Source organism: Parasteatoda tepidariorum, chromosome 2 (assembly GCF_043381705.1).
Source record: "Parasteatoda tepidariorum isolate YZ-2023 chromosome 2, CAS_Ptep_4.0, whole genome shotgun sequence".
NCBI lineage: Eukaryota > Metazoa > Arthropoda > Arachnida > Araneae > Theridiidae > Parasteatoda > Parasteatoda tepidariorum.
In genome coordinates this window covers 75,030,510-75,057,088 of record NC_092205.1, presented here as the reverse complement: position 1 = coordinate 75,057,088, position 26,579 = coordinate 75,030,510, and the positions used below count along the sequence as shown (strand labels likewise).

General features: G+C 30.0%; 1 protein-coding gene across 1 annotated transcript; it reads right to left on the bottom strand.

The window, feature by feature from the left end:
- Nucleotides 1-1,742: 1,742 nt before the first annotated feature.
- Nucleotides 1,743-26,135, bottom strand: LOC107441666 (uncharacterized). The gene is made up of 5 exons (XM_016055010.3): nucleotides 25,829-26,135; nucleotides 18,691-18,899; nucleotides 17,208-17,367; nucleotides 4,017-4,163; nucleotides 1,743-2,706 (listed from the first exon to the last, which is right to left on the bottom strand). Exons 1-5 carry the CDS (start codon nucleotides 26,044-26,046, stop codon nucleotides 2,613-2,615), a joined length of 828 nt encoding a protein of 275 aa, XP_015910496.2. The 5' UTR covers nucleotides 26,047-26,135; the 3' UTR covers nucleotides 1,743-2,612.
- Between the last annotated feature and the right edge of the window lie 444 nt (nucleotides 26,136-26,579).

The following is a 26,579-nucleotide window of genomic DNA, read 5'->3' as shown; positions in this document are numbered from 1 at the left end:
TATGATAATGGACAAAAAATAGCATGACTGAAATATGTACTTTTTAAGTTATTTAAAAGTTTTTTTCGGACATAATCAACCAACAGTATTAACAATGTATGCAATGAATCTGTTCTGTGCATTTAAACAAATGAAGTCGCACTTTACTTAAAAGGAGCTGAAGATTTTTTCTGGAGATGGTTGGAAAGGATGCTCTACAAGGCAGAGTCCTAGATATTCTAGAATTGAATAAAAGAATTCTAAGTGGGAAACAGAGGTTGAGTATTTTTTCATCCCAATTCTGATAAATTACTTGGCAAAAGATTTTGAGATTTCTTGGATCTTGGGCCTTTTTGATATCCAGTATAAAGCCTCTGTGTACAAATACTAGTGGCTATTTTGAATAGTTATTAAAAAATTTGTGTTGAGCATTAATTTGAAAATTATGAAAATTTTTTTGAGGTATTAGTTTTTGTTCCTCATCATTCCTTCATCTGTTAATTAGTTATGTATGTCTTAAAAAAAAAAACTTGCCCTCATAATAAATTACCATTGACTTCTAAAACTAGAAATTTTAACAAAATACAATAAGAATATAATTTCTTTGCGTCTTTTATATTACCAATTAAACTGCTAAGCATTAGAATAGAATTCCTCTAAAAAGGTAGAAACCTAGATATTCTTGGATTGAATGTAAGAATTTGAGGCATGTGATCCCAAAGCTCTCTCTTCCTTACTTTGGCAGTGTATTACTCTGTGTCTTTTATAATGTATAATTATTTTGACAAGTTTCTAATTACAGTAACCTTTTTAGAGATGAATTGTTAATTTTTTGTTAAAGAAACATGTAATCTTTACTTGTTTTTCGTAAAATTTATGACCATTTACTCAGTATTCATCATTGCTTGTTTGTAGTTCCGAAGCCTGTGCAGAATTTCTAAAATTAAGTTCCACGCTTAACATTTTATGGTTAAATTAAAAATATACTTTTAAGAAAGTGTTTGAAGGTAGAACTTTTAAATTAATTACCTACTTGCATGTAATTAAAATTAGTTAACTATTTAAAACTAGCATTTGATTTTGAAGTACAAAATTATTTTTAAATGCAAAGAGATATTGTTTTATTTTTTTTTTAAATATAACTGCTTAAGGTACAAAATATTTTGTGCTAAAATTAGTATTTTAATACAAGAACATTGATTTTTTCAAGTATAAAATATCAAGCTTTCTCTTGGAATGTTTCTATACTCTTTTTAGTTTCTAACATATCAAATAGTTATGCAATTTGTAAGTCAACTATTTTTGCCAGTATTGGAAGAAAACCTTTTTCTTTAAAAAAAATAGGATGAAATTGGAAATGATTTTTTCTTAACCAAATTTTATTATTTAAAAAAAAATACCACCATACACCTATTATTTTTAAATCTAGCCTTTGTATCTGATTTATTAATCTCAACTATGAAGTTACTATGTTTTAATGAACTATTTTTTTTTGGTAAGAGCCGTTTTATTGCTTGCGCATTTTGAAAAACATGGCATCAATAGTTTGATAAATATCAAAGCTTTAATTCTTAATTTCAATGAATAATAATTAAGATAAAATTAGTTATTATTTTTAGTATAACTGATAACTAATGTTATCTTCAAGTTTTGTGAAATTCATAATAATATGCATATTTAGCAAAATTACTAAGAGGTTATAGAGCATCAGTTTCTTGAAAAGAAAAAAAAATCTACAATTATGTATTTTAACAATACTAAACTTTTTATAAAATGTATGTGTTTATTGTTTTATAATTTATTAAACATAATGACAGTATATTATAAATATTTGTGCTTAATAGTTTCATTTTGTACAAGAATTAGGTGTAGTCAATAAATAACAAAGCAGAGGTCTTTAACCAAAACTCTTATCTAGAAAAATGGTGGTGGGCCAAAACGAATTTCGTGCGTCTCTCGCTAAGTTGCAATGCTTACCTTGCAAGCGATGGTAAAAAGATTACTTAGCAACTGTCTGTCTTTTCATTTTGTTCTGCTGGATACAAAGAACCTTTCCTTCTTTATTTCTTAGTGCTTGCGTTAGCAATCAGCCATAATTTGAAACGTTAGCAAAGCCCAGGAAGGCTATCAAATCGAATGTTTTGGTAAACCTCCTCTAGGAATCATCCTGTTGCATGATAATGCTAGAACATGCATCAACCCCTTCAGAACCGGCGGAAGGAGAAAGAATAGCTTTTGCAGGCCCACGCACTTCAAGAGTAAACGTACATGTACCGAAAGTATCGAATCCAGGAACCACTAGACTCAGAAATTTTCGTTTTATATATGATACTGTGGACTGCGAAGAGAAATCGCACGCTCACGTGTACTTTAGAGATTAAAGGAACTTCTGCCAAAATTCAAATTTGAAGTCCTGAACCACCCACCCATTAAGTCTGAGATCTTTCTGCATGTTACTGACTTCGAATTAGTGTTGCTGGTCCAAATAGTAGCCATTTTTTTTAAAAAAAATTTTTGAGCGACTTGTGTCACAATAGGACAAAAATCTATAAACGATTGTAGACATTACTTTTGAATTAAAAAGTATCTTCTCGTTATTTATTGACTGTATCTAATAAAATTACGTATTTTTTTCAATACTCTAATTGTGACACTGTTACATGTAATTTCGTAGAACTAGGATCAGCACTCCATTTCACACATTGTTGACCTCCATCGATTTCAGTTCTGAAAAACAAGGAATTAAATATAGACGTAGGAGTATTGTGATGTAACAGTTTAAACTTATTTTAAAATTTTTTTTTATTTAATACGATTTTAGGTTCTCGATAGAGCTATATGATATTCAATATTTTCATGTTGGGTTATAATTGCTAATGATGAGTCATTCAAATTTTTAATATTTATTACGTCATTCCTAACCTGTAAAATGACTAATTTACAGTTTGTGGATACCCTATAGAAATCACTCTTAACTCCTATTATAGGTTTATTTGAGTCTAAATTGCAAGCAAAGTAATTTAATATTGCTGTAATAAAATTTTTTTAACTAACCAAAGAAAACAACCTGCTGCTTGGATAGGACATTAATTTATTTTGCCCTATGAAGATAAAATTAAACTTATTTTCAAAATTGAATTAATGAATTACAATTGTTGAATTTTTGAGAAAAATGATAAATTTTTGAAGCGCATCATCACTGGAATTGAGAAGTGGGTTTTTTACAACAATGTTCTGGTCTCTATAAAATTTTTTAGATGTTTAAACTTATACTTCAAATGAGGACCAGTGTTTCGCCAGTAAAGAACAAACATTTTATGAGCATTGAATCAGTCTATACTGCGGAAAGATGGCAAAAAGTATTGGACCAGAATAGACAAAAAACGAAGTAACTGAAATTAATCTTGGATTTTGGGTTGTTCAGAAGAACAACCCGAGAAAACTCTGCGGAGAATTCTGAGAGTATCGGGGAATCTATTTCATCCTATATGATTAGAATTGAATATATTTATTAATTTCTTATCTGTTTATTTTCTGTTTATATCTGGAAGTAGTTTATTTTCTTCTTATTTGAAGTTTATGTTGTAATTTAATTCAGTTCTTTAATTCAGTGATTACTACAATGTCTCTTTTAAATAATGTCTTGGCAAATTTTAAAGTTTTATGTAACAGTTGTAGTTACATAAAGTTTTATGAACAACAAACTGCATCAAATCCATGAACAGAAAATTTTTAATAGTTTAAATAGATAGTAGAATATTGAAACTTCCATGCCGTAATAAAATATCAACATATAATAATAAGAATGATTTATTATTATAGAAATTTTTTTTTTAAAAAATAATACATAGTAATTTTGTTTATGATTTTTTAAAAAATTAATTATTTTTTTTAAAGATTTTCAAAACATGTTAAGATTCAGTGTGATAGTCAAGATAATGTTATTTAAAATTACTGTGTTCGGAAAAAAATGTTTCGATATTTTAAAAAAAAATATCATAGCAGTTTAGGCATAGAAAGCTTGAACAAATTTTTACCTGTTTTCTACACAAATAAAGGGTCTCGTCTCTTTTAAACATTGCACTTGCATGAAATTAAAGTAGAAATTTCCAACCATATCAGCAAATTTGTTCCTTGTATTTTTCAGACACGAATAAAATTCATTATCACAATCACAATGTGACCTGCAAAATTGTTTTGAAAGTTTATTAAGCGAAATACTAACAATAGCAAAATAATAATTGCATGAATTCTCACAATGTACTTCTAATTTAAATTACAAAATTTAGTAAGCAAAACATTTGGATGGTGTTAATATAAAGCAGAATTTTAAAGAGCCGTTCAAATAAATATTACATAAGTGAGTTGCTATATAATTTTGAGAAAATGAAGAGAAGTTTGAATAATGCATTCGTAAGACACTAAACCTCGTAGTGTTTTTTCTTTCTTTCTTCTTTTATCATAAAACAATTAACTGAAAACTGGCAACCACAAAAAATTACTCTTGGAGAAATTTCTTAATTGAAGTGAAAGTTAAATCTGAGGAAAGAAAAAGTAGAAAATTTTTTTTTTCTTCAAGGAGTTACAGTGGTGTAGTAATTCAGAGGTTATTTGTAGATTAAGCCGAAAATGTGCTTAACCATGGAAAGAAAACACTAATGATTTCTATAAATAATATTGTATTAAAAATTTTACAAAAAGGTATAACGTAAACTTTAATTTTTGTTAAGTTACATTTTTTATTAGAATTTAATCTTTAAATTAGATAACTACAATAAAAGTTCAATTTAACACAAAGGGTTCGTTGCGGCTGAAAATATGGGATGGAGGTTTGTGATTTGCTTATTTTTGCCGACGAGGGTGGCAGGGGGCTCAAAATTGCCAAAACATGCTTAAAGGGCACGATACTTCATTATTAGATACAGTAAAACGGATGTTCTGAAAATGGCCATTTTAAAAAAACGGTGCTGCGTTCTGTTTAGGAAACCAGTTAATTTATTACCAGTATCAACAGATGGTGGTAAACAAAACTATAAAACAATATTTTCGAAATTACCAGCGTTTGTAGCAACAACGTTTTTGGATGTCTGAGGATAAATTTAAAATATACCCGGGCAAATATCTTAGCCTGAATGTTTTGACCTGCAGCAAAAAGGATGTATTTATTGACGAATTTTGTAACTATCTTTGCAACTTTCTTCGAATGAATAGTTGGTAATCTAAGCAGAATAACTCCTTCATTCTTTAAATTTTTTTTCCAAATGTTCATTGGTAGAAAACCTGTTACAAACAAAAGTAGACAGCAGTTTGTCTTGAAAATGTGTCGTGTTTTGGTACTGTTCAATTCAAATGATGAACTGTCCATTTAAAAGAGTTAAAAACAGATTCTTAAAGTTAAGAGAGATGCCTGTGATTTCCTTTTATCAATAGTTATACGCTGAGCCGTGGTAGCTCATGGAATAGAGCTCTCGCTTCCCAACGTGGTGACCCGGATGGGTATTGACAAAACATACCGTAGATTATAAAAGTTTGGCGAAACTTTCAATTGGCGTTAAACGAATGTTCTCGCAAATCGCCAAACAGCTGTGTGCTTATGTTTTTGTTTTGTTTTTGGCATCACGTATCTATCATTTCGGAGTTTCAAATATTATCTTCATTAGATTCTTCTGCATTAAATGAAATATAAAGCGTATTTTTTTGTTATAGCTCCGACATAATCGTTTGTATTTGTTAACATAATTGTGTTTATTAGCGTGTTTTAGAAGGTCGTAACAAAACTAAGATAAAAAAATTATATATTATTACCACCATAGCCCTTCTGTATTTTCATAACTTTCATTGAATGTATTTCCAGTAGTGAACTTCTTCACCTACTCATCCACTAATTAAAATTAATAATTTCACAATAACCTCTAATCCTTAATAATGAAATGATTATTACAATAAAGTTTGTTTACTTAAAAGATTAAAAAAATTTTATTGTTCAGCAGAGACTTTGTTACTAGTTCTATATTCATTAATTAAACTTGGTTCTGCTCGATAACCATTTACAATTTTTTTAAAATTTTATTTAATTTTCAGTTATTATGGAATTTCTTAAATATTTTTCGACGTAGAGATTATTTAGCAATAATGCGAAAAGCTGAAATTATAAATGTATAATATTTATAAATGTTTAAGAGAATTTTTAGCAGCTATTTTGTACTAATTATATTAGTTGAAATGTTCATTATGCACAGTTTTATAAAAATAATCGTAAAATTCATTGAACGATTGAGTATTACATTTTAAAATGCAAGTAGAATTCAATAATTATTTAATTTTATAAATGTAAAACGGTAGAAAAGTAACTTCATCATAAAGTTTTACATGATACGAGAATATTATGCGATTGCTTTATAATGAAAGAACAACATTTTAAGTTTTAAACCTTTTGTGCAAAATAAAAAAAAAAAACGAAATTTTTTTCCTGTCATCGGTGTTAGCGATTAGAGAGTGTTAGTACTGTTCCATTTTAAATAAAAATGCATTTTGCTCCGGAAAAAAAATTACTTGAGTTTGTCAATAGAAATTCACTAATTATTACAGCAGGAACTTTTAAATTTCTAATCAAACTTTCCTTTATTATAATTTTGTGCAAATAATTATTATTAATAATATAAATGACTATTAAAAGGAATTAATTGAGAATGTCCAATTTTAATAAATTAACTGTTTACACAATCAGATTAATAACTTTTTTCGTAATTTACAAATGGAGAAAAAGTCTTTTACAGTTTAAAAGTGAAGAGAAAAATAAAGTTGAGATTAAATTTATAAAGTAAGCATAACTCGAAGGAGGTTGAAGTAAGGGCATTAAAATCAAAATTTCAAAAGAAAAAAGCATCACGTTTTAGTGTACAGAGAGCAGTAAACGAAAAATCTAAAACTAACTTTTGATCTAATGATCAGATGTTTACGTTCTAGGACTCAAACTTTAGATTTAGAATTTCCTTAATTCCCTACCACTATTATAAGATATTTACTTTTCACCTAACTTGTAAAATTATAAAGTTTAGAATTCCTTCCAAAATCACTCAGGCGAAGTGATTGTGTTTTATTTAAATATTATTTAGAAAGAATTTTTCTAAAAGTATTTCTTTTAAAGTTTTTATCAAACTTTTGTTTTTTATTTATCTATAGTTATTGAAAGTTAAGTTGATGATTTTTAAGTTGAAATGAATGCCGCCCTGCTTTGCATATTTCAAATATTATTTCTAAAGAAATGTATAACTTAACATTAAACACCCAGGACCTTACAATTGTAAATCAAACAATCACTACATTTATTTATTAAAAAACACTCTTATGACCTGATAATAAATTGATCTAAATCTTAAATGTGAGTTTTATAACATATAATTTATTTAAACTCAGCACATACATCTAACCTCTGTTGTCGCCAATGTCTCAATTTTAAAATATAGTTTTTCTTTTATAAATTTTCTGATATTTTCATATAAAGGATAGTATTAAGTTCGAGAATTAAAAATTTGTGCCCAAAAAAGTTGCTAAAAATTATAATTATTATTAATATATGACAACAGGAAGTTTTTAATTGAAGGTTGAAATTTTTTTTAATTATGTTATTTTTTAATTATGTTATTTTTTAATTATATNAAAAATGCACAATATTACCGTTATTACAGAGCACGGAAGCGAGCGGAGCAGAAAAAAGAGTCGTTGAATAGAACTAGTGATCCTTCTATGACTGCTGATTCTTCTACAATTAACGTCGCAGGTTACAAAGTTTAACTTCTTCCGCGCGGAGGGACTCCACGCACTATTTTTTTTCTTTGTTTTTTTTTTAATGAAACAATTAACTGAAACCTACAACAAAAAAAATTACTCTTGGAGAAATTTCGTAATTGAAGTGAAAGTTAAATCTGAGGAAAGAAAAAGTAGATTTTTTTTTCTTCTTCAAGGAGTTACAGCGGTGTAGTAATTCAGAGGTTATTTGTAGATTAAGCCGAAAATGTGCTTAAGCATGGAAAGAAAAGACTAATTATTTCTATAAATAATATTGTATTAAAAATTTTACAAAAGGGAATAACGTAAATTTTAATTTTTGTTAAGTTACATTTTTTATAAGAATTTAATCTTTAAATTAGGTAACTACAATAAAAGTCCAATTTAACACAAAGGGTTCGTTGCGGCTGAAAATATGGGATGGAGGTTTGTGATTTGCTTATTTTTGCCGACAAGGGTGGCATGGGGCTCAAAATTTCCAAAACATGCTTAAAGGGCTCGATACTTGATTATTAGATGCAGTAAAACGGATGTTCTAAAAATGGCCATTTTGAAAAACGGTGCTGCGTTCTGTTTAGGAAACCAGTTAATTTATTACCAGTATCAACAGATGGTGGTTAACAAAATTATAAAACTATATTTTCGAAATTACCTGCGTTTGTAGCAACAACGTTTTTGGATGTCTGAGGATAAATTTAAAATGTACTCGGCTGATCTCCGTCTGAATGTTTTGACCTGTAGCAAAAAGCATGTATTTATTGACGAATTTCGTAACTATCTTCGAAATTTTCTTCGAATGAATAGTTGGTAATCTAGGCAGAATACAGCAAACCATGCATACTTAACTCCTTCGTTCTTTAATTTTTTTTTTCAAATGTTCATTGGTAGAAAACCTGTTACAAACAAAAGTAGACAGCAGTTTGTCTTGAAAATGTATTGTGTTTTGGTACTGTTCAATTCAGATGATGAACTGTCCATTTAAAAGAGTTAAAAACAGATTCTTAAAGTTAAGAGAGATGCCTGTGATTTCCTTTTATCAATAGTTGTACACTGAGTCGTGGTAGCTCATGGAATAGAGCTCTCGCTTCCCAACGGGGTGACCCGGATTCGAATACCAGCGATGACTGGTTGGTTTCAAGGTAATATTTGAGCAAGGACAAAAACGAAAACGCTTACGGACTTTAACCGATCGCAAGGAGAAAAGTGGAACTGAAAAAATTAAAACCTGTTTGATTTTTTGATGAAACTTTGCGGTATTTCTAACAAATGCCTTTTTAGTTTGTCTGTTTTTCTTCGGTAGTCAATCATGATTTGATATTTCCATCTCTACCCTTCTTAGTAGTTGATACACTGAGCTGTGGTGGTTTAGGGGATAGAGCGCTCGCCTCCCAATGAAGTGACCTCGGTTCGAATCTCTGGTCGATTCAAATTCCACACCCGGCTCACACTGACCTCAGTGCTGACGTAAAATATCCTCAGTGGTAGACGGATCATGGGTTAGAGTCCTCCTGCCGTGAGGCTAATCGTTGGAGGTTTTCGTAGTTTTCCTCCCCATGTAATGCAAACGTGGGTTAGATCCAGCAGAAAATCCTCTATGAAGGCTAATTTGTCCCAATGTTTGATCTAGGAGTTCCACTGCCTTCTGGATTGGGTTCAAAGTTATAAGACTACGGAGTTGAACATGGTTAGTCGTAAACTCAAAATTGGGTTGGCTGTTCAATAATGGTTATAAAATAAAATAGTTTAACTCAGTCAATGCAACCTGCTACCACAGACTTAATTTTTTACGATAATTTTTTAAATGATTTTGTGACATGAGAGTCTTATTAATTAATTTAATTCTTTAAAAAACCTTCGAAAATGTAATCCTTTTTTTTTGTTGATGAGATTTAAAAAAAAACACTCTTAAGCGATGTTTAACCGTTATAAATAAAATGTTTGAGAAGCTACCAGCTGCAGGAAAGAGAAATATAGCTGATATTTAAACGTGATTCAAGATTTTTTAGATCAGAATCATTCGTGAGATTCGATGGATTAGGAAAAAGTAAACTACTCTTCGATTATCGAAGAGGAGTTTACATAGTAGTATCTATAGGCACATAATAGTACTTATATACATAATAGTACCTATAGGTACTATTATGTATTGAAGAATCATGTTTCATAATTTTGAGTTTTATTTAAGTCACATTATAGCTACACAAATGACTGCAAATTTTAATTACATAGGTTTAATCAAAGTTTAATTATGAGCAATTCTAATTTATATTGATCATTGGTTCTAGACTATCATCATGCATTGAATTCATCTAAATCAACATTCGAGTATTTATTTCATATTTGATGCCCTCGATCACGATTTTCAAAATTCGTAAGCTTTAAAACAATAATTATGGTTTTTCATTTCCTCCTATTTAACCCTCTGTGTTCGTATGGCAGCTCTAGGCCACCAATTCCTGTTGAGTATCAACAAAATACGAACGCAAAGGATTAATTGGATATCTGCAAGTGACATCACCGTTGGTAATTTGTGGAAGATCTATTCATAAGCCAATCAGGTTCGACACACACGAGTGACGTCTCTTACAGTTATTTATTTAAATCTTCCAGTTTGGCATAATCACTAGAACCTGAGCTTGCGAAATGCACGAGAACGCAGAACAAGATTTTAAGAAGGATAACTGGCGCACAGTGGTATCAGAGAAATGTAGACATACACACGGACCTAGAGATTGACAGTTTCGATCACCATTTTAACAAACTAAATCGAAACTTTTTTAAGAAAGCGTTAGACTGTGAACCCGAAAATTTCGACTCAATTTTTGAGTTCGAAAATTTAGCTGAAGACGCCTCCCTGTGGCCAGTTGCTCACTTTTTCATAAGTGATGTAGCATTGACAATGTGAGTATATCTCAATGGCTCGAATATAGTGATTATACATTATATGGCAATGGCACCAAAAATATACATGACTCTATAAATATACAAATGGCACTAATAAATATATAAAGACAAAATACAAACAAGAAAAACTCGGACATGGACTTGTCAATATTATGAAAGCGTTGACACAAATCAACTTGATTTGTTTAAATACTTGATTATGCTTGGTAAAAGTGCACTAAGAAATGGAATGGATGTATTAAAAATGTAATGTGAGAATGCGAAGAGAGAAAGAGAATTGTACCTGGGATGTACAATTAATTTTTGACAAACTCCTTACTAGAAGTATACTTTTATTTTTATTTTTACTTATTTATTTACCTTCTGTTAATGCAAAAATTTATCATTTTTATGATTTCATCTGAGCAATGTTTTGAATGTTGAGTTTCACTTGAGCAATGTCATTTTTATAATTTCACTTGAGCTCACTACTAACTCTTTATACTTTCATTTTTAGGATACAAGGACCTCAAGGGTCCGCATCTCGTGATGAAGGGGTAAAGGGCCACCTCGGCTTCAGGCGCCCCGACCAACCGACGGGACTAGGATAATCACTTCACTTCTTCCCGAGTTACAAGAGCCCAATTATTGGGCGATCTGCCCGAGAAAGTTTTGAATTGATACTTCGCTTTGGTTATAACAATCCTTAAATAAGGTCTGAAACAGACCCAGATGCTGTGACTGATAGGTTTGTGCATAGACAAAGATCACAGTAGCAGTACCAAACGAAAATAAGAACAGTCAACAGTGCCGGATTACCCATTAGGTCAGACTAGGCCATAGCCTTCGGCCCCCAATGATTAGGGGCCCCCTTAAAATGGATTTGTGGTGAAATCATCGTACTTGATTCGAGAAGTTCATGCTCTGGCGAAGCTGAAAATTTCAACATACGCTCAAAGTATTTTTCATAATCTCTTTGAACTGAACTGAAGCTCAAGAAATAAAATGTGATCATCGTGAAATTTGGTTACCATCGAAACCATCGTGATACTTTGTTCTTTTCTTTACTTTACTTTACTTATCTCTTTTTTCACAATCTGCTTTACGTTTTTCTTCAGTTATTAGTTGCTCGATTATTCTTGTTCGTTTTTAATTTGTTGTTAAGTTTTCATTAAAGTTATGGTTAAATTAAGCATTTTTTCTTTCTGTTATCTTTGGCGACAGACTTAACTAAACATGCAGACTCATAATAAACGCAAACGATTTCTCGCCAAAGATAAGTGGTGACCCGGACGTGATTTGTACACACAGTAACGCCTACTTCGCAATCTCTTGACAGTAACGCATACTTCGATGGATAATCCACATTGAAAAGTTGACTTGCTACTTGTGATAGCGGCATCATCCACCTCCTCGCTCTGTTGCTGCTCAGTCTCGTCTCGAACATACACACAACGTCGGCCAGCATACACTCGACTGCTCAAGGCAACACTGGACGGACTACGTCTGTGAAGTTAATACACCTCTCACATTCAGCACTTAAAAACCCGGTGATCTTAATTCCAGCTCTGCCGGTCTTTCACAAGTACAGCAACTAAGTGGAAACCGTTCATTGAATTCTTCTATCTCTGATAAAATTCTGGTGGGGGAGTATTGTGGCGTAACTACGACTACGAATATTAAACATCAATTCCCTGGTATATAAGACATGCTAACTTGATTCAATCACGAGGTACCTTTTGATAGATGAAGGTTGGCATGGTCGATAACTCCGCCCCCACAGATTTTTTGAAAATGAATTTTAAAAAATTAGGAAAAACAGTGATTTCTTTAAAAAACCAATTTCAAATATATATTAAAAATTTTACAAAATGTTATCATTATTTTTTAGCTCTAATTTAACAAAATAAAGTAAAATTTAATTTATTATTATCAATTTTAATTTTAAATATGCACTCTTAAATGAAAATAAATTTAAAAAAATTAAGAAAAACAATGATTTAAAAAAAAAAATTTCAAATATATATAAAAATTTTTTCAAAATATTATGATTATTTTTTAGTTCTAATTTAACAAAATAAAGTAAAATTTAATTTATTATTATTTATTTTAATTTTAAATATTCATTCTTAAATGAAAATAAATTTAAGAAAATTAAGAAAAACAATGATTTCGTTAAAAAAAAATTAATTTCAAATATATATAAAAAAATTTTCAAAATTTTACGATTATTTTTTAGTTTTAATTTAACTAAATAAAGTGAAAATTAATTTATTATTATTTATTTTAATTTTAAATATGCATTCATAAATGAAAATAAATTTAAAAAAATTAGGAAAAACAATGATTTCTTAAAAAAAAATAAATTTCAAATATATATAAAAAAATTTTCAAAATGTTAGGATTATTTTTTAGTTCTAATTTAACAAAATAAAGTAAAATTTAATTTATTATTATTTATTTTAATTTTAAATATGCATTCTTAAATGAAAATATATATAAATACTTTTATATTTGAATGAATAAAAAATATAAGAGAAAAACAATTTAATCGAAGGACCCCAAAAATTTGAATGGCCTAGGGACAGTCAATCTCTGTTTATAAAACGACAAGAAGAAAAATGACTGTTATCCTATAAGTGAGGAAATTTTTATTCTATTTATCCATGGAAAGTCTAAAGCTTCGATTTATCACGTTCCCGTGAATCATAAAAGCGAAGTGTCACGCGCTTTATTCTATGTGCACGACTGAAAGCATGCTAAAGACCCTCCTGTCCTTTTTAAAATGCATATCTCAACAGCCATACGATAGAAAAATCAACGCAAACGGCATAAAATTCAATAGTGAGATTTTTATCTATTTGACATTTTTGATTCCAGCTTAGAGCTCTTTGCATTAGCAACAGAAAGGAAATAGTTGTTAAGCCACTTTTCTCGAAATCTATTGCGAAGCACTTTTGTTGTTTTTTTTTTTAATTGCACAGCAGTATTTATACTGCCTTGCAAAAGAAAAACCAAGGTGAGCGACAAATAATTCAAAATTGAGATTTGTATATGTTACGCCCAAAACCCGAATTCGGTCACTTCGCGAGTTGGCCGACCAAATCGCGAAATGGCTAAGAACGCTGTAAATTGGCTGGCCAATGTTCGATCTTTTCTTGATTTCGGGAATTGGCCGGCCAGATTGCGAAGTGGCATGGGATGATCAGCCAAAGTTGGAAGAAAAAATCATTGACACGTATTATTGGCTCTGTAAAACCATAACTTCATTCTTTCAAAATTACTAGCTGCGGTACCCGCAGCCCGCAGCTAACTGCGGTGGTATGTGGCCATTTGAAATAAAAAATAAACTTTTTTATTGACTATTTGAAGTAAAAAATTAAATTTTTTAAATTTTAATTTAAAAACTTGTCTATTTTTTATATTTTTAAATTGGAAGATTTATATTTTTAAATTAAAAAAGAAAACAAAAGGGGCAATATTAGCAAATTAACTTTTTAATAAAACAAATATTAAAAAATTGTGGTCCCACCGTACCACCCGGTATGAGAAAAAACGTACCACTATAATTAAAAGTAAAGTAAAAGTTATCAGAAATGCAAAAGATATTAAAAAAGTAGTAAAATGGTCGACAAAAAAAATTTACCGCCTACCGGGCATTCTTGAATGAGCACATCGCGTTTTGGCCGGAACATCGTGGCCACTTCGCGAAATGGCCGGCCAAAGTAGAATATTCGCTGATCGTTTCAATTACATCTCACTTTGGCCGAGAGATATGGCCAAAGTGCGAAGTAGCCGGACTTCGGGCTTTGACCGTAACATATATATTTGGCATCTCTGTATGATTAACTACATGTTGGAAAAACATTTTCTTTTTTCAAAAATAAATTTTGTTTTATAGTTTTCTGAAATTCTATTTTAGCGTTCATAGGATTAGCTATAGAAAGAAAAAAGACGTTAAGTCACTTTTCTCGAAATCTGTTGAGAAGCACTTTCGTTGTTTTTTCAATTGATTGGTATAAGATCGTCATGAAGAGCTGTCGGGATTAATCTCACTTTCTCCCTCTTTTAGTTTCAAAATCCCAGATTGAGAATAACGTTCATAATTGGCTGTAATTTGCCAAATGTGATTTTGATGCATACTTATTGATTTATTTAAAAGCATCATTTCAAAATATCACAATTTTCATTAAAAATATTAATTTGAGAGTAAAAAAAGTTTTCTGGTTCTGTAACTTCTTATAAAACCTAAAATAAGTGTTTCCGACTAAACTATACAAAACTAACTGTACACGGTTTATGACTCTCCTAAAACGGTAAAAAATAACAATTGAAAAATTAATATTGATCCAGTTTAAAATACGACTGACAAGCATATTTAGGTAGTTAATTGTATACTGCAGTGGAATTGAAAAATCAACGTAAGTGACAAAAAATTCAAAATTGACATTTTTATGCATTTGGCATCTTTGTATGGTAAGCTGCATCTTGCAGAATTTTTTTTTTCAATTTTTTATTTTATTTTATTAATTTTTAATTTAATTAATATTTTATTAATTTTTAATTTAATTAGTATTTTATTAATTTTTAATTTAATTAATATTTTATTAAATTTTATTTTTTAGCATTTTATTTTAGCGTTCATAGCATTAGCAATAGAAGGAAAATAGTTGTCAAGCCATTTTTCTCGGAATCAAATAGGGAAGCACTTACATTGTTTTTCCAATTAATGGGCAGTGTAAGTAGTTAATTGCTAATTTAGGTTTTTCAAGTCAATTATTTATCAAAAATATTTTAGACGTTATAAATTGAAGTATTTAAAATGACAAAAGGAAATAAGACTGATATTAATTTGGTATCATTTTGCTGACATGTTTAAAATATTTAAAATGACAAAAGGAAATAAGACTGATACTAATTTGGTATCATTTTGCTGACATTCACATTTAAGGTGAATATCAACTATTTTTCGCCTACTCACGGCACTGATGAACTACTTTTTGCGTTTGAAAAAATATATACCCACTCTTCTGTTGCGAAAAATACGAAATTACTTTCCTCACAACTCAATATAATTTGGTTATTAGTTTATTGTAACTAACTATGAAAAATTCTCTTTCAAAAAAGTCACAGTTCAGATTGAAACGATATCATTTTGAGGAAATTATTTAAAAACATGACACGACAGAATATTTATTCAACATACATAAATGAAGTCATATCGTTTCGAAATCTTTTTCTTTTTTTAAATCTGAACAGCAGGTAACTTTAGATTTTACTCGTATTGAGCAATGATGAATGTGATACTGTTTCTAAAAAAAAAATTTTTTTTTTCCTTATCTGTACAGCAGGTTATTATTTCAGATTTCAATACCAGTGAAAAAAAGAGAAACTTTTTTTTGTTCTAGAAATCTTTCATTATTCAATGTGTATTGAAAAATCGTATCCCTTTTTAAATACATTTTTCAGAGAAATATAAATAAAAGGAAATTCAATGAAATGAATGAGTTGATTTCATATATTGATACACTTTCCCTTCAATTCTTTGCATCATTTATAATACAGCAGGAAGGCAATAGTTTTTATTTTATTTCATTTTTTGTTTATTATCAATAGATATTGCAAAAACAGTTCGGGCGATTGCGCAAAAGAAATAGCCCAGCTTTCATATGAGGCTATGTTTATGATCATATGGGTTTTTGATGCATTTTGTAACAAAAAAAATTTAATTTGTTTTCTATTAAAAACAGAAGGATTTATTTATGTTTTGTATATATTTAAATATATTTTGAAGAAAAAAGTAGTTAAAAAGGAATAATTTTTAAGTTTAAAAAAATTCAGCGTCATTTTAGGCATATTAAATTAATTTAATCCCATTTGTTACTTGTTGCCAATATGTTAATCTGCGCAAATACGCTAAAAATATTTATTTTAAAGCAATAGCCTATTGTAAAACCACGTAGAAGACTATATGTACTATTTTATTGTAATTTTTTAAGTGGCGTCTGTCCATTGGCATGACAACCAATGGGGTATCCATCCATTTGCCGAACTTTTTAAACACATCTTGTATTTTATGTCAACGTTGCTATGAAAGTGTCCATTGAAAGAATATAGGAAGAAACGTTAAAGTAAAATTTTCGAAACTGAATATTTAATTTAATTTTTTTTGCAAATTTTTCTTTTACTTTGTCCAGACTTTTTACTTTTGATCATAATGATTGTAAGTGTGTTACATAAAACATAGGAAGTATCAACAAAAAAAAAAAAAAAAAAAAAAAANAAAAAAAAAAAAAAAAAAAAAAAAAAAAAAAAAAAAAAAAAAAAATTCAAGGTTTCTTTTTCCTCCTTTTATTGACAAACACATTGAACTCAGATGAAAAGAGTTTAAATATCTTAAGAGAGAAGAGAATATAAAAAGTATTTATATCACATGAAATTTACAGCCTGAGTTTATTATCCTATAGCTTCTACTGATATGTAACTTCTTTTACTCAATTTTCATCATTAGTTCAGATTTATTAGATATACTTTAAAGAACAAATTTAATAACTTACTTAGTATATAGAGATAAATTCAGCAAACCATAACCAGTACGGAATGCTTTCAGTTTTACTGGACAATGGTCATGAGCACGGCAACAAGCGTCCACGTCTGTTTCCGAGCCCAAATCTTCAAATGAGCCGGCTATATCACCAACTCCGCACCACTTTGTTCCTGCAATAAAAATATTTTTCCTGATGCTTATGCAAATTAAAATACATAAATGCAACAAAATTAGATATGTTACAATATTTTTTTCTGTTTTCTTCATATGTTAATTTCGAGTGGGCATTTTTGATCTTGAACTCCAGTATATTTGCATATCATTTACGAATTAATAGCAATAGAATAGGGAGATAAGGCTTGCTCAGTTACTTCAGAACACGTACGTGAACGTGTGGGATATACGTGAAAGTTCTAAATCTATGTGTTTCAAATTACGTACGGATTAATCTGCGGCTAATAATAGTTATTCTGATTAGACAAAGGAATACTTGTTTTACGCTTATGTAAGTTTAAATTAGTTATGTAAGTTTATTATTAAATTACGTGCGGATTAATCTGTAACAAATAACAGATATTCTGATTCGATAAAGGAATACTTGTTTTACGCTTATGTAAGTTTATTTTATCATGTTAATGTAAATCTGTAGCAATATTTTCTAAAAGTAATATCTTCTTTAGCTTTATGCTGAGACAGGTTCCAAGTGGTGTAAAATGTATCGTTAGTTTGTAATGGTAGTACTTTACTTACGTCGCACTAGAGCTGCTCGATGGGCTAATGGTGACGGTCTGGGAAACATTCATGTGAATGATCCGAAGACATGCCATCACAATTTCTATCATACGAATGGTTTCCCCACTTTGGTAGCCCGAAGACCTGCATGATATCTTTAGTTTGAGCCATGTAAAAAAAAAAACTTTTCTGTGAAATTCGATTTGTTTCACAAAAATAATTTATTGTGCCTCGGTTGTTTAACAGAATGAAGCAAAGCTCAAACCGAATGCTGAAAGCAGGATTTTGAGAGTCCAATACTAAGGATAACCAAAATTCCGATTTGCATATGCAGCATGTTGCGATGCCGATATTGTAAATAAACTCGACGGTGTTGTGTGGAAGTATAAGCTTAGGTACCAATTTACGTGGTAAGTCTGAATACTGAAAACAAAAATTTAAATAAAAACAAAAAACTGAAAACAAAAGTTTAAATGCTTGGCCATGCCAGAATTAAAAAAAAATAGTATTATCTAACTTGACTTTACATATTTACTGTTTTCAGAGTTGCTTTAAGTTGCAAATATGGAATTGTAACTAGATTAATAGATTGCGCATGCTTGCGTCGCAGATTACTCAAACAGCGTTTGATCAGTTACTTCAGAACATACTTACGTAAACATGAGAAAAGGTACGTGAAAGTTTTAAATCTCTTTGTTTCAAATCACGTACGGACTAATCTGCTACAAATAAATAATTCGGAGATTATTAAATGATTTTACCTGGTGCAATCCCATTCCAAATGCTCCAAGTTCCTATTATAAGACCTGGTGATTCAGTAGTAGTAGTTGTTGTTGTGGAATCTGTATCATTGATGTTAGGAATTTCAAGCTGTGTACAACTATTGATAAGCAGTAGCATTTCTTTGAAGGTGGGATATTTCACTGCTAAACCACTCACTTTGATGATTGGTTCAGCATCTGCGTCTTCTCTAAAAATATCAAATAAACTCATGCAACACCACAGTAAGAATAGCAAGTGTGGCAAATTAAAATAAAGCAACGAAACATTCATTTCATGTCGTTAGATGTTGTCAATTAATGTACACGGCGTTTCAAAATTCGAAAAANTCATCTAATCTGCAACAACAGTAGTCACACTGATGTTACTTTAAGTTGAATTACGCATATAACTGAGACATTTCAAAATATTTTTTTTTTCAATGTAATTAAAGAGTTTTGAGTTGATAGTATTTAGTATTATTATTTTCCCAATAATCACGAAGGCAAAATTATTTGACGGCGCGTCTATGACCTCATTAAACAATTTTTTGGAAAAAATGACACGTTGGTGTTCACGAGGTTCGCCACCCCTGGACGCTTTCGCCTAATTTCGTTTCGTTTGACCTTTTCCTATGGAACCACCTTTAAGTACAAGTTTATGCGACTCTTGTGGACTTATCATTGCGCTGATTGTCGTCGTTTCGGCAAACATCAAAACACACATGGCATCTTTGTGTGCGTCTAGAAATCGTTGTAGACTGTGCAATAAGTTCAGTGGGAGCAACTTCCAAAAACTCTTGTAGTATAATCAAAAAAAAATTTTTTTTTCTGCTGTTAGCGAGTTCGTAGTATATTTTGAAGTTGTTTTACAGCGTGACGTCAAAATTTACGGGGAATTTCTTCCAATTTTCCCCCTTCCAACGTAGTTCGCGATTCCCAAATTCTATGGCAATTTTTCATCTTCTTGAAGCCTTTTATCATGTCGCTTAATTTGAAGTTTCCTGCATATGTCAGTAGTTTAAAGTCGTAATTTCAAGTGAAAATTTTGTATAAGGTTGTTGTTGTAATTCATTTACGTCGCACTAGAGCTGCACATTGGGCTATTGGCGACGGTCTGACAAACATCCCTGAGGATGATCCGAAGATATGCCATCATAATTTTGATCCTCCGCAGAGGGGATGGCGCCCCCGCTTTGGTAGCCCGACGACCTACACGTGAAGTCGAGTACTTTACTGTAGAACAGTTTAACGAGGACTGATACCGCACACCCTCGGTCCTTACGCAGGCTGATCCAAGTGGTCACCCACCCGCACAATGACCGCATTTAGTGATGCTTGACTTCTATGAACTGCCAGGAACCGTGTCTTAACAATTAGTTCACCGCGGGACTATTTTTTATAAGGAATTAGTGGAACTAATTAATCTATTAAATTAGAGGAGTTCATTCATTTTATCCAATTCATTCAATTTTGTTCATTTATTCATTAGAAACAGTACTACCGTTGAAAATATTCAGTGTGAGCTCTGCTCCAATCGACTTCAGTGGGGTATTTAGCTGTGGGATTAACGTTTCATGCTTATAGTATCAGGCGTTGTGCTGTTCGTAAAAACCTGTAATTTAGCGAAAAAATTATATTTTTTTCAATCATTAGAATACTTGATGATTTTAAGCTTAAAAACAATTATTATGTGAAAGTTATTGACATCACGTTGCACAAAAATAAATAATTTCAGATTAATTCATTAATTTAACTTATTATTCCAATAAATTGAAGTATACAATTGACTCCGCGAGCAACGATAATCGGGTAGACAGGCCTTGATATTAATTTAGCTTCGTTAAAAGGTTAGTTGAAGTATTCTGATTTTTTTGTAGCCTTCTTGAAAACATTTAATTAACTTCATTTAATGCATATCAAATAAAATAAGAAATATGGACTTATTTAAAACTATGCAAGCTTTTGTATTAACATATTGTTAAAATTTGGCATAATAAAATTACTTATTTAATTATCTCTTCTAATGTATATCATTAATATATGTTAAAAGTAGACATAGTATAAATTGCTATTATTGTTCTTTAACTCTTCATTACTACCTGATAATAAAATAAAAATGAAATACTAAATTGTGTATTCATCTAAGGAAATCAATTTGTTAGCTTTGATATTAATATTCATAACATAAAAATATAAATAACATAATAAAGATAACGTAATCTTTATATAGCCTTTATAATATCGTAATTTTTGTATAACATAAAAAATTACGGTCTAAAACTGTTCTTCATTGTTGTTGGTGCATTCTTATTGGACAGGCGATCGAACCCTGATTGTACAAAGAAGATTCAGTGGTCAATACAAAATTGTTATAAAGTTTAACGGGTTTTTTTTCTCTGTAAATTATTTGTCCAACAGTGCACTGATTGCAATACACAGTTCCCAGTAGATCACCGCAGTCAAACATCACTTACAGACATTGAGAGATTGAATGACCACTTTGATCAGCCTGCTTTTTTAATTTTCATTTTGAAGTTAGTTGCTTTTTCGTTTATTTTAAGTTTATTAAGTTTTATTAGTTATACTTTTATTGTTTTAAGTTACTACTGTTCCTAGTCAGTGATATTTGATTCTCAACTCATGGACGATACTCTCAATTCTCCTGTGGTCAATGCGAACCGGGAGCAGATTTCGTTTTCGTCCAGCCATCGCTGGGATTCGAACGTGGATCACCTAATTGGGTGGCGAGTGCTCCATCTCTGAGCCACTTGCGACTCATTATAACATATTTTATATTTTATTTCATAACCGGGGTTGAACAGTAGACCCTATTCTTAGTTTACGACTATCAATTGAACATTAATGTTCATCTCTACGTAGCCTTGTAATTTTAAACTCAGCCCAGAAGACAAGGGAACTCATGGATCAAGAATAGGAACAAAGTAGCCTTCAAGGAGGATTTTTTGAGGGAACTAAACTATATTTGCGTTACATGGAGAGGAAAACTATGAAAACCTCTCACAGTTAGTCTGACCGCAAGGAGATTTTAACCAATGATCCGCCCACCACTGAGGCACGTCAGCATTAGCTGGTGCGAGCCAGGTGTGGAATTAGAATCGACAAGCCATCGCTGGGATTCGAACCCGGGTCACCTCATTGGGGGTGAATGCTCTATCTCTTGAGCCACCACGGCTCTACCGTCTCTCTATTTAAAACTCTTTTTTTTATTTTTTTTTATCTGAAGGACTCCAACCAATGGCCGGAGGGAGTTTCTAAGTAAATAGTAACAACCTCCATGCCTTCTATACATATGTACATCAATGTAGTGTGAATCAATTCAAAATTGCGGATTTCTGTAAGAAACACACATACGCGGATACAAACATATACATGGGTGTTTCTCAACAAATACGACAATTTACTGTAACTGTCACAGAAATATAATATCATGAAATGAAACGACGATCTTTTTAAGTTTAATTAGTTAGCTTTTTAGAAGTTAGTTCAGTCAGTTTTTTTAAAGTTAGCGTTTTAGAATGATTCAACACTGGTTTTAACTATTATATATATTTAAAAGTGTATGTTAAGTTTCAAAATGCCATTTCTCTGGCATGTCACCTGGGATATTTTCAATAATTATTTGCTTTAAAACTGCATACATTTTTCTCTCGCTAATTTTTTAGATCTAAACAGTTGAAATCATTTTTGGAGTAGGTGCTTAAGGAGTGATTTCCAAAGTATTCTGTAAAAATAAGTTTTGAAGAATATTTTGAAAGTTAATTTAAAACAAGTTTTTCAGTCAATCATTTGTACATCATTGAAAAATATGTCATTTTTCCTGACCTCTTATTTTAATTCCGCCACATAGCTTTAACTGTTTTTGATTAAATGTATGATTGGTATGCCATTTCGTTAAAATATATTTTCCAATAGAAATAGACAAGACAACTTCAGGAAAAAAATCCACTTAAGAAGATTTAAAACAGGAAATAGGTTTTTATGTTGTCATTTTCCTGCCTTCTCTAAATCATTAATAACATAAATTATGTTATTCAGTCTGAGTCCTTTTAAACTCCATAATGTTTGTAAACTAATTGCTCTCTGTAAGGTATTAATCAGGGTTGGGTTACCTAAGGAATATTTAAAATCAATAAATAAATGAACTATTCTGAATTGTTTTTTGAAGCATTGTATTTTCTGGAAATTACCCATACGTATCAAAGAATCCAAATTTTAAATTCAAATTTTGTAATTTGTTACTTTTCTTTATTTATTTAGCTATATTTTTAAACAAGTATATTTTTAAAGATATTCATTTTTAAACATATTATTCACTATATTATTCATATTATTCTATACATATTATTACTATTATTGTTCTACTTTAATAAATATAAGACAGGTAGGTACGTATTTTATTTGCGTTGCACTAGAGCTGCACAATGGGCTATTGGCGACGGTCTGGAAAACATTCTTTGAGATGATACGAAGACATGCCATCTCAATTTTGATCCACTGTCTGCTAGTCTGACAATCTGCGTGAAGTCGAGCACTTTACGATGGAACAGTTTAACGAGGTCCGAAACCGCACACCCTCGGTCCCTACGCAGGCTGATCAAAGTGGTCACCCACCCGCTAACTGACCGCAGCCAGTGATGCTTGACTTTCTGTTTTCTACTGGGAAACTGTGTCTTTTCGATCAGTTCACTACGGGACTCGATAAATATTGATGGATACATATGCAATTACATCAACCTCTTTTAGACTAATTCATTTTAAAATTCTCTTTAAATGCAGTTTTGTGTATTTTCTAGTAGAAAATATCATTTTCTTTCTAGACCACATCTCGTGTTTTGTAAAGGCCATAATAATAAGAAGACTCAGTAACAGCACTCGCTGTATACTTTTTTGGCAATTTTTATTTTACAGAACTGCCGTATATTAATTTACTTACAATTTATTCCTTATAACAGGATCTTCCAAAATATTCGGAATTATTCATATGCAAGTAGCAGAAAAACTATTAAAGCTATGGAAAATAAACCTCTTTTTATGGGCACATATCAAATGACAATCATGATAATCAAAATTATTGGGGCGTTGACCTGTTGTTCCTGTTTCTATAAATACCAATGCATTCATTGAAATTAATTTGTATGACAAAAGTAAAATGTTGCCATGGCTACCACATCTCGGCATTTTTTTTCTTCCTAGAACGGGCATTTAAGTATTAACGACAATTTCAAGGAATGAAGTTTTGAAACCTCATTTCTTGGAGATTTAAATATGCGCCTTTTTTAAAATTGGATTACTTGGAAACTATTTGACCGATTTCGTTTAAATTTTGTGTTTTGCCATATGAAATTACATTCTTTAAATTGATGTAAAAAAAATTTTCTACTATTATTAAATGCGATAAAAATATTAATAAATAAATAGTTAAAATTCTGTTTAATATTAAAAATTCTGTTCGTATTAATAATTCTGTTTCAATATTAAAAATCCACCATATTTTAATGTTGGAAATCTAAATCCGTCGAAAAAAGATGTTTGTTCAGAAAAAAGTATATTTTTGAGCCTGATTTCTCTACTTAAATATCATCTGCTTAAATAAGTCATCATATTTGAAGTCAAGCTCACGAGCCATTAAGACTGAGTCCTAATACGTGAAAATCCAATTAAAAAGGGAATCAAAAGTAATTCAGGATGCTCCGTTTTTTCTTCTTTTTTCTTTTATTTTCTTTGTTTTTGTGTATTGTTGTGATAAAGTAAATTACATCCTTGCCAAAAAATTAATAAAATAAAATATCACATTTATTCTCCATTTAACATTAATCTCCATTCTCCGTTAACTTTGAAATAATTCTTTAATGTTCAAAATTTCATTTATCATTGCTCTTGCTAGATTGTTTTGTAAGGCATACATATCAAATTAATTAAATTAATAATTAAAAAATTTATTTTAACTAAATAATTATAATTTATTAAAATTAATAATTTATTTCCCAGTGTTTTCTATTATATTAGAAAATAAATTCAAGTTTATAAGTGATTCGATTTTGTATGATGTTAACATATTATTTTTTAATTAATTTATGTAAGGAGAGAACATAATTTTATACGTTTTCAGTTATATTTATTTGTTTCAGTAATAAATCATTTCCGAATTGAGAAATAAATTATAAGAAGTATTTTAAAACGTGTAACGTTAGTTGAATTATTATTTTTGCTTTCGTTTTAAAGTTTAGGATAACTGTTTAATTTTACTTTAGATTTGCTGAAATTTTAGATGTAAGGAAAACTTAATGACATAACTCCATAATAATATGTTGATATATACGTAAAAATTAATGTCATGAGATTATTTTAAAATCAATGTACAGCACTTTAAGTTTTAAGATTTTAATTTTGTTAAAAGAATAGAAATCAAAACGTAATAATAACAGAGAACAATAATCAAAAATGATGATAAATGGCTATTAGAGGTAAATATGGCTAAATAAGGGATAAATAAATAGTTAACTCGTAGATATCGTCACAACTTTTAATGTTTTTATTTTTCAAATAACAGGTAAATATTTTCAAATCTTTTAGTAAAAACCTACTTTGTACAATTAAACAGTCGTTTCCTAATTGGAAGTATTAAATTAAACAATGAATATAAATTAGTTTAAACTGTTTATAGTATTCTATCAACAAATTAAAGATTAGATATTTTACTTCACAAAATTTTGTGAAATTTATACAGCTAATTTTATACAACAGTACAATTGCTTCATTAGTCATAAAATTACTATTATTAATCATCATAATATTATTACTTTATCATTATTCGTAAATTTTGAAAAATAAAATTTGAAAATAAAAAAATAAAATTGAATAATAAAAAAAAAGAATTTTACTTTACAAAAAATGCAGAGTTAAAAAAAATTATAGATAAAAGATAAAAGTTAAAAATACAGAGAAAACATGGAAAATAATATATTAAAGTTTAATAAAAAGAAAAACTTTACTTTTAATTTTTAATGCTTTTAGTTAAAAAAATTTATTTTATTTAATATCTATATATATTACTTTATTATATTGTAAAACATTTTAATATTGTTAACGCACAATAAGTAATAATATCGTTACTCACTCTAATTCATGTAGCCTGCAATGTTTCATTATTCCACTTTCATCAAATATTATCTCCGCAAGAGTTTTTCCATCAGAATAGAGTATTGGTTTCAGTTCAATGTCCACAAAAAAATTTGGAATTTCGCACAATGTAATTGAATTGAGTAAGGAAACTGAAAAAACGCACCGCAACAGAAATATCGAAACATCACTAATTTTCTTTGCCTTTAGTGCCATTAACAGGTTCGATGATGAAAACCTGGTGACCTGCTACACCTGCTCATAACCGTTCCTTTCGACCTTATGTCTATGCTTTCGACCGATTGAACTAGCAAACGATGATGACTTGTTTTTTGCGGTCAAAAATCTGGCAACGGGTGTAATTTATTCTTTTGATGCTTTCTGAGGCGGAAAGAAGTATAATGCTCATTTAACGTTCCGCCAAAAAACTTTCAAGACTGTCATCTTAATATTATTTATTATAAAGAACAAATGAAAAGAAATGGGAAGAAGAAGGTTTCATTTTATAAGACAAAACCGGACTAAACGGAAGACTTAAAAAACGAATTGTTTGGGTTTCAGAAATTTTATCAGTCGCTGGAAGGTTGACAGTGACCTAAAGTTGAAAAAAGGTTGTATTACAAGTGCAAAATGTTGAACGTTATCAAAGAGAAATTTTTCATATTTTTTAAAATGGGATTTTTTTAAAATTTCATTTATTCAACTACTAAATGATTTGACGAAAATGAAAGGATAAGTTATACAATACG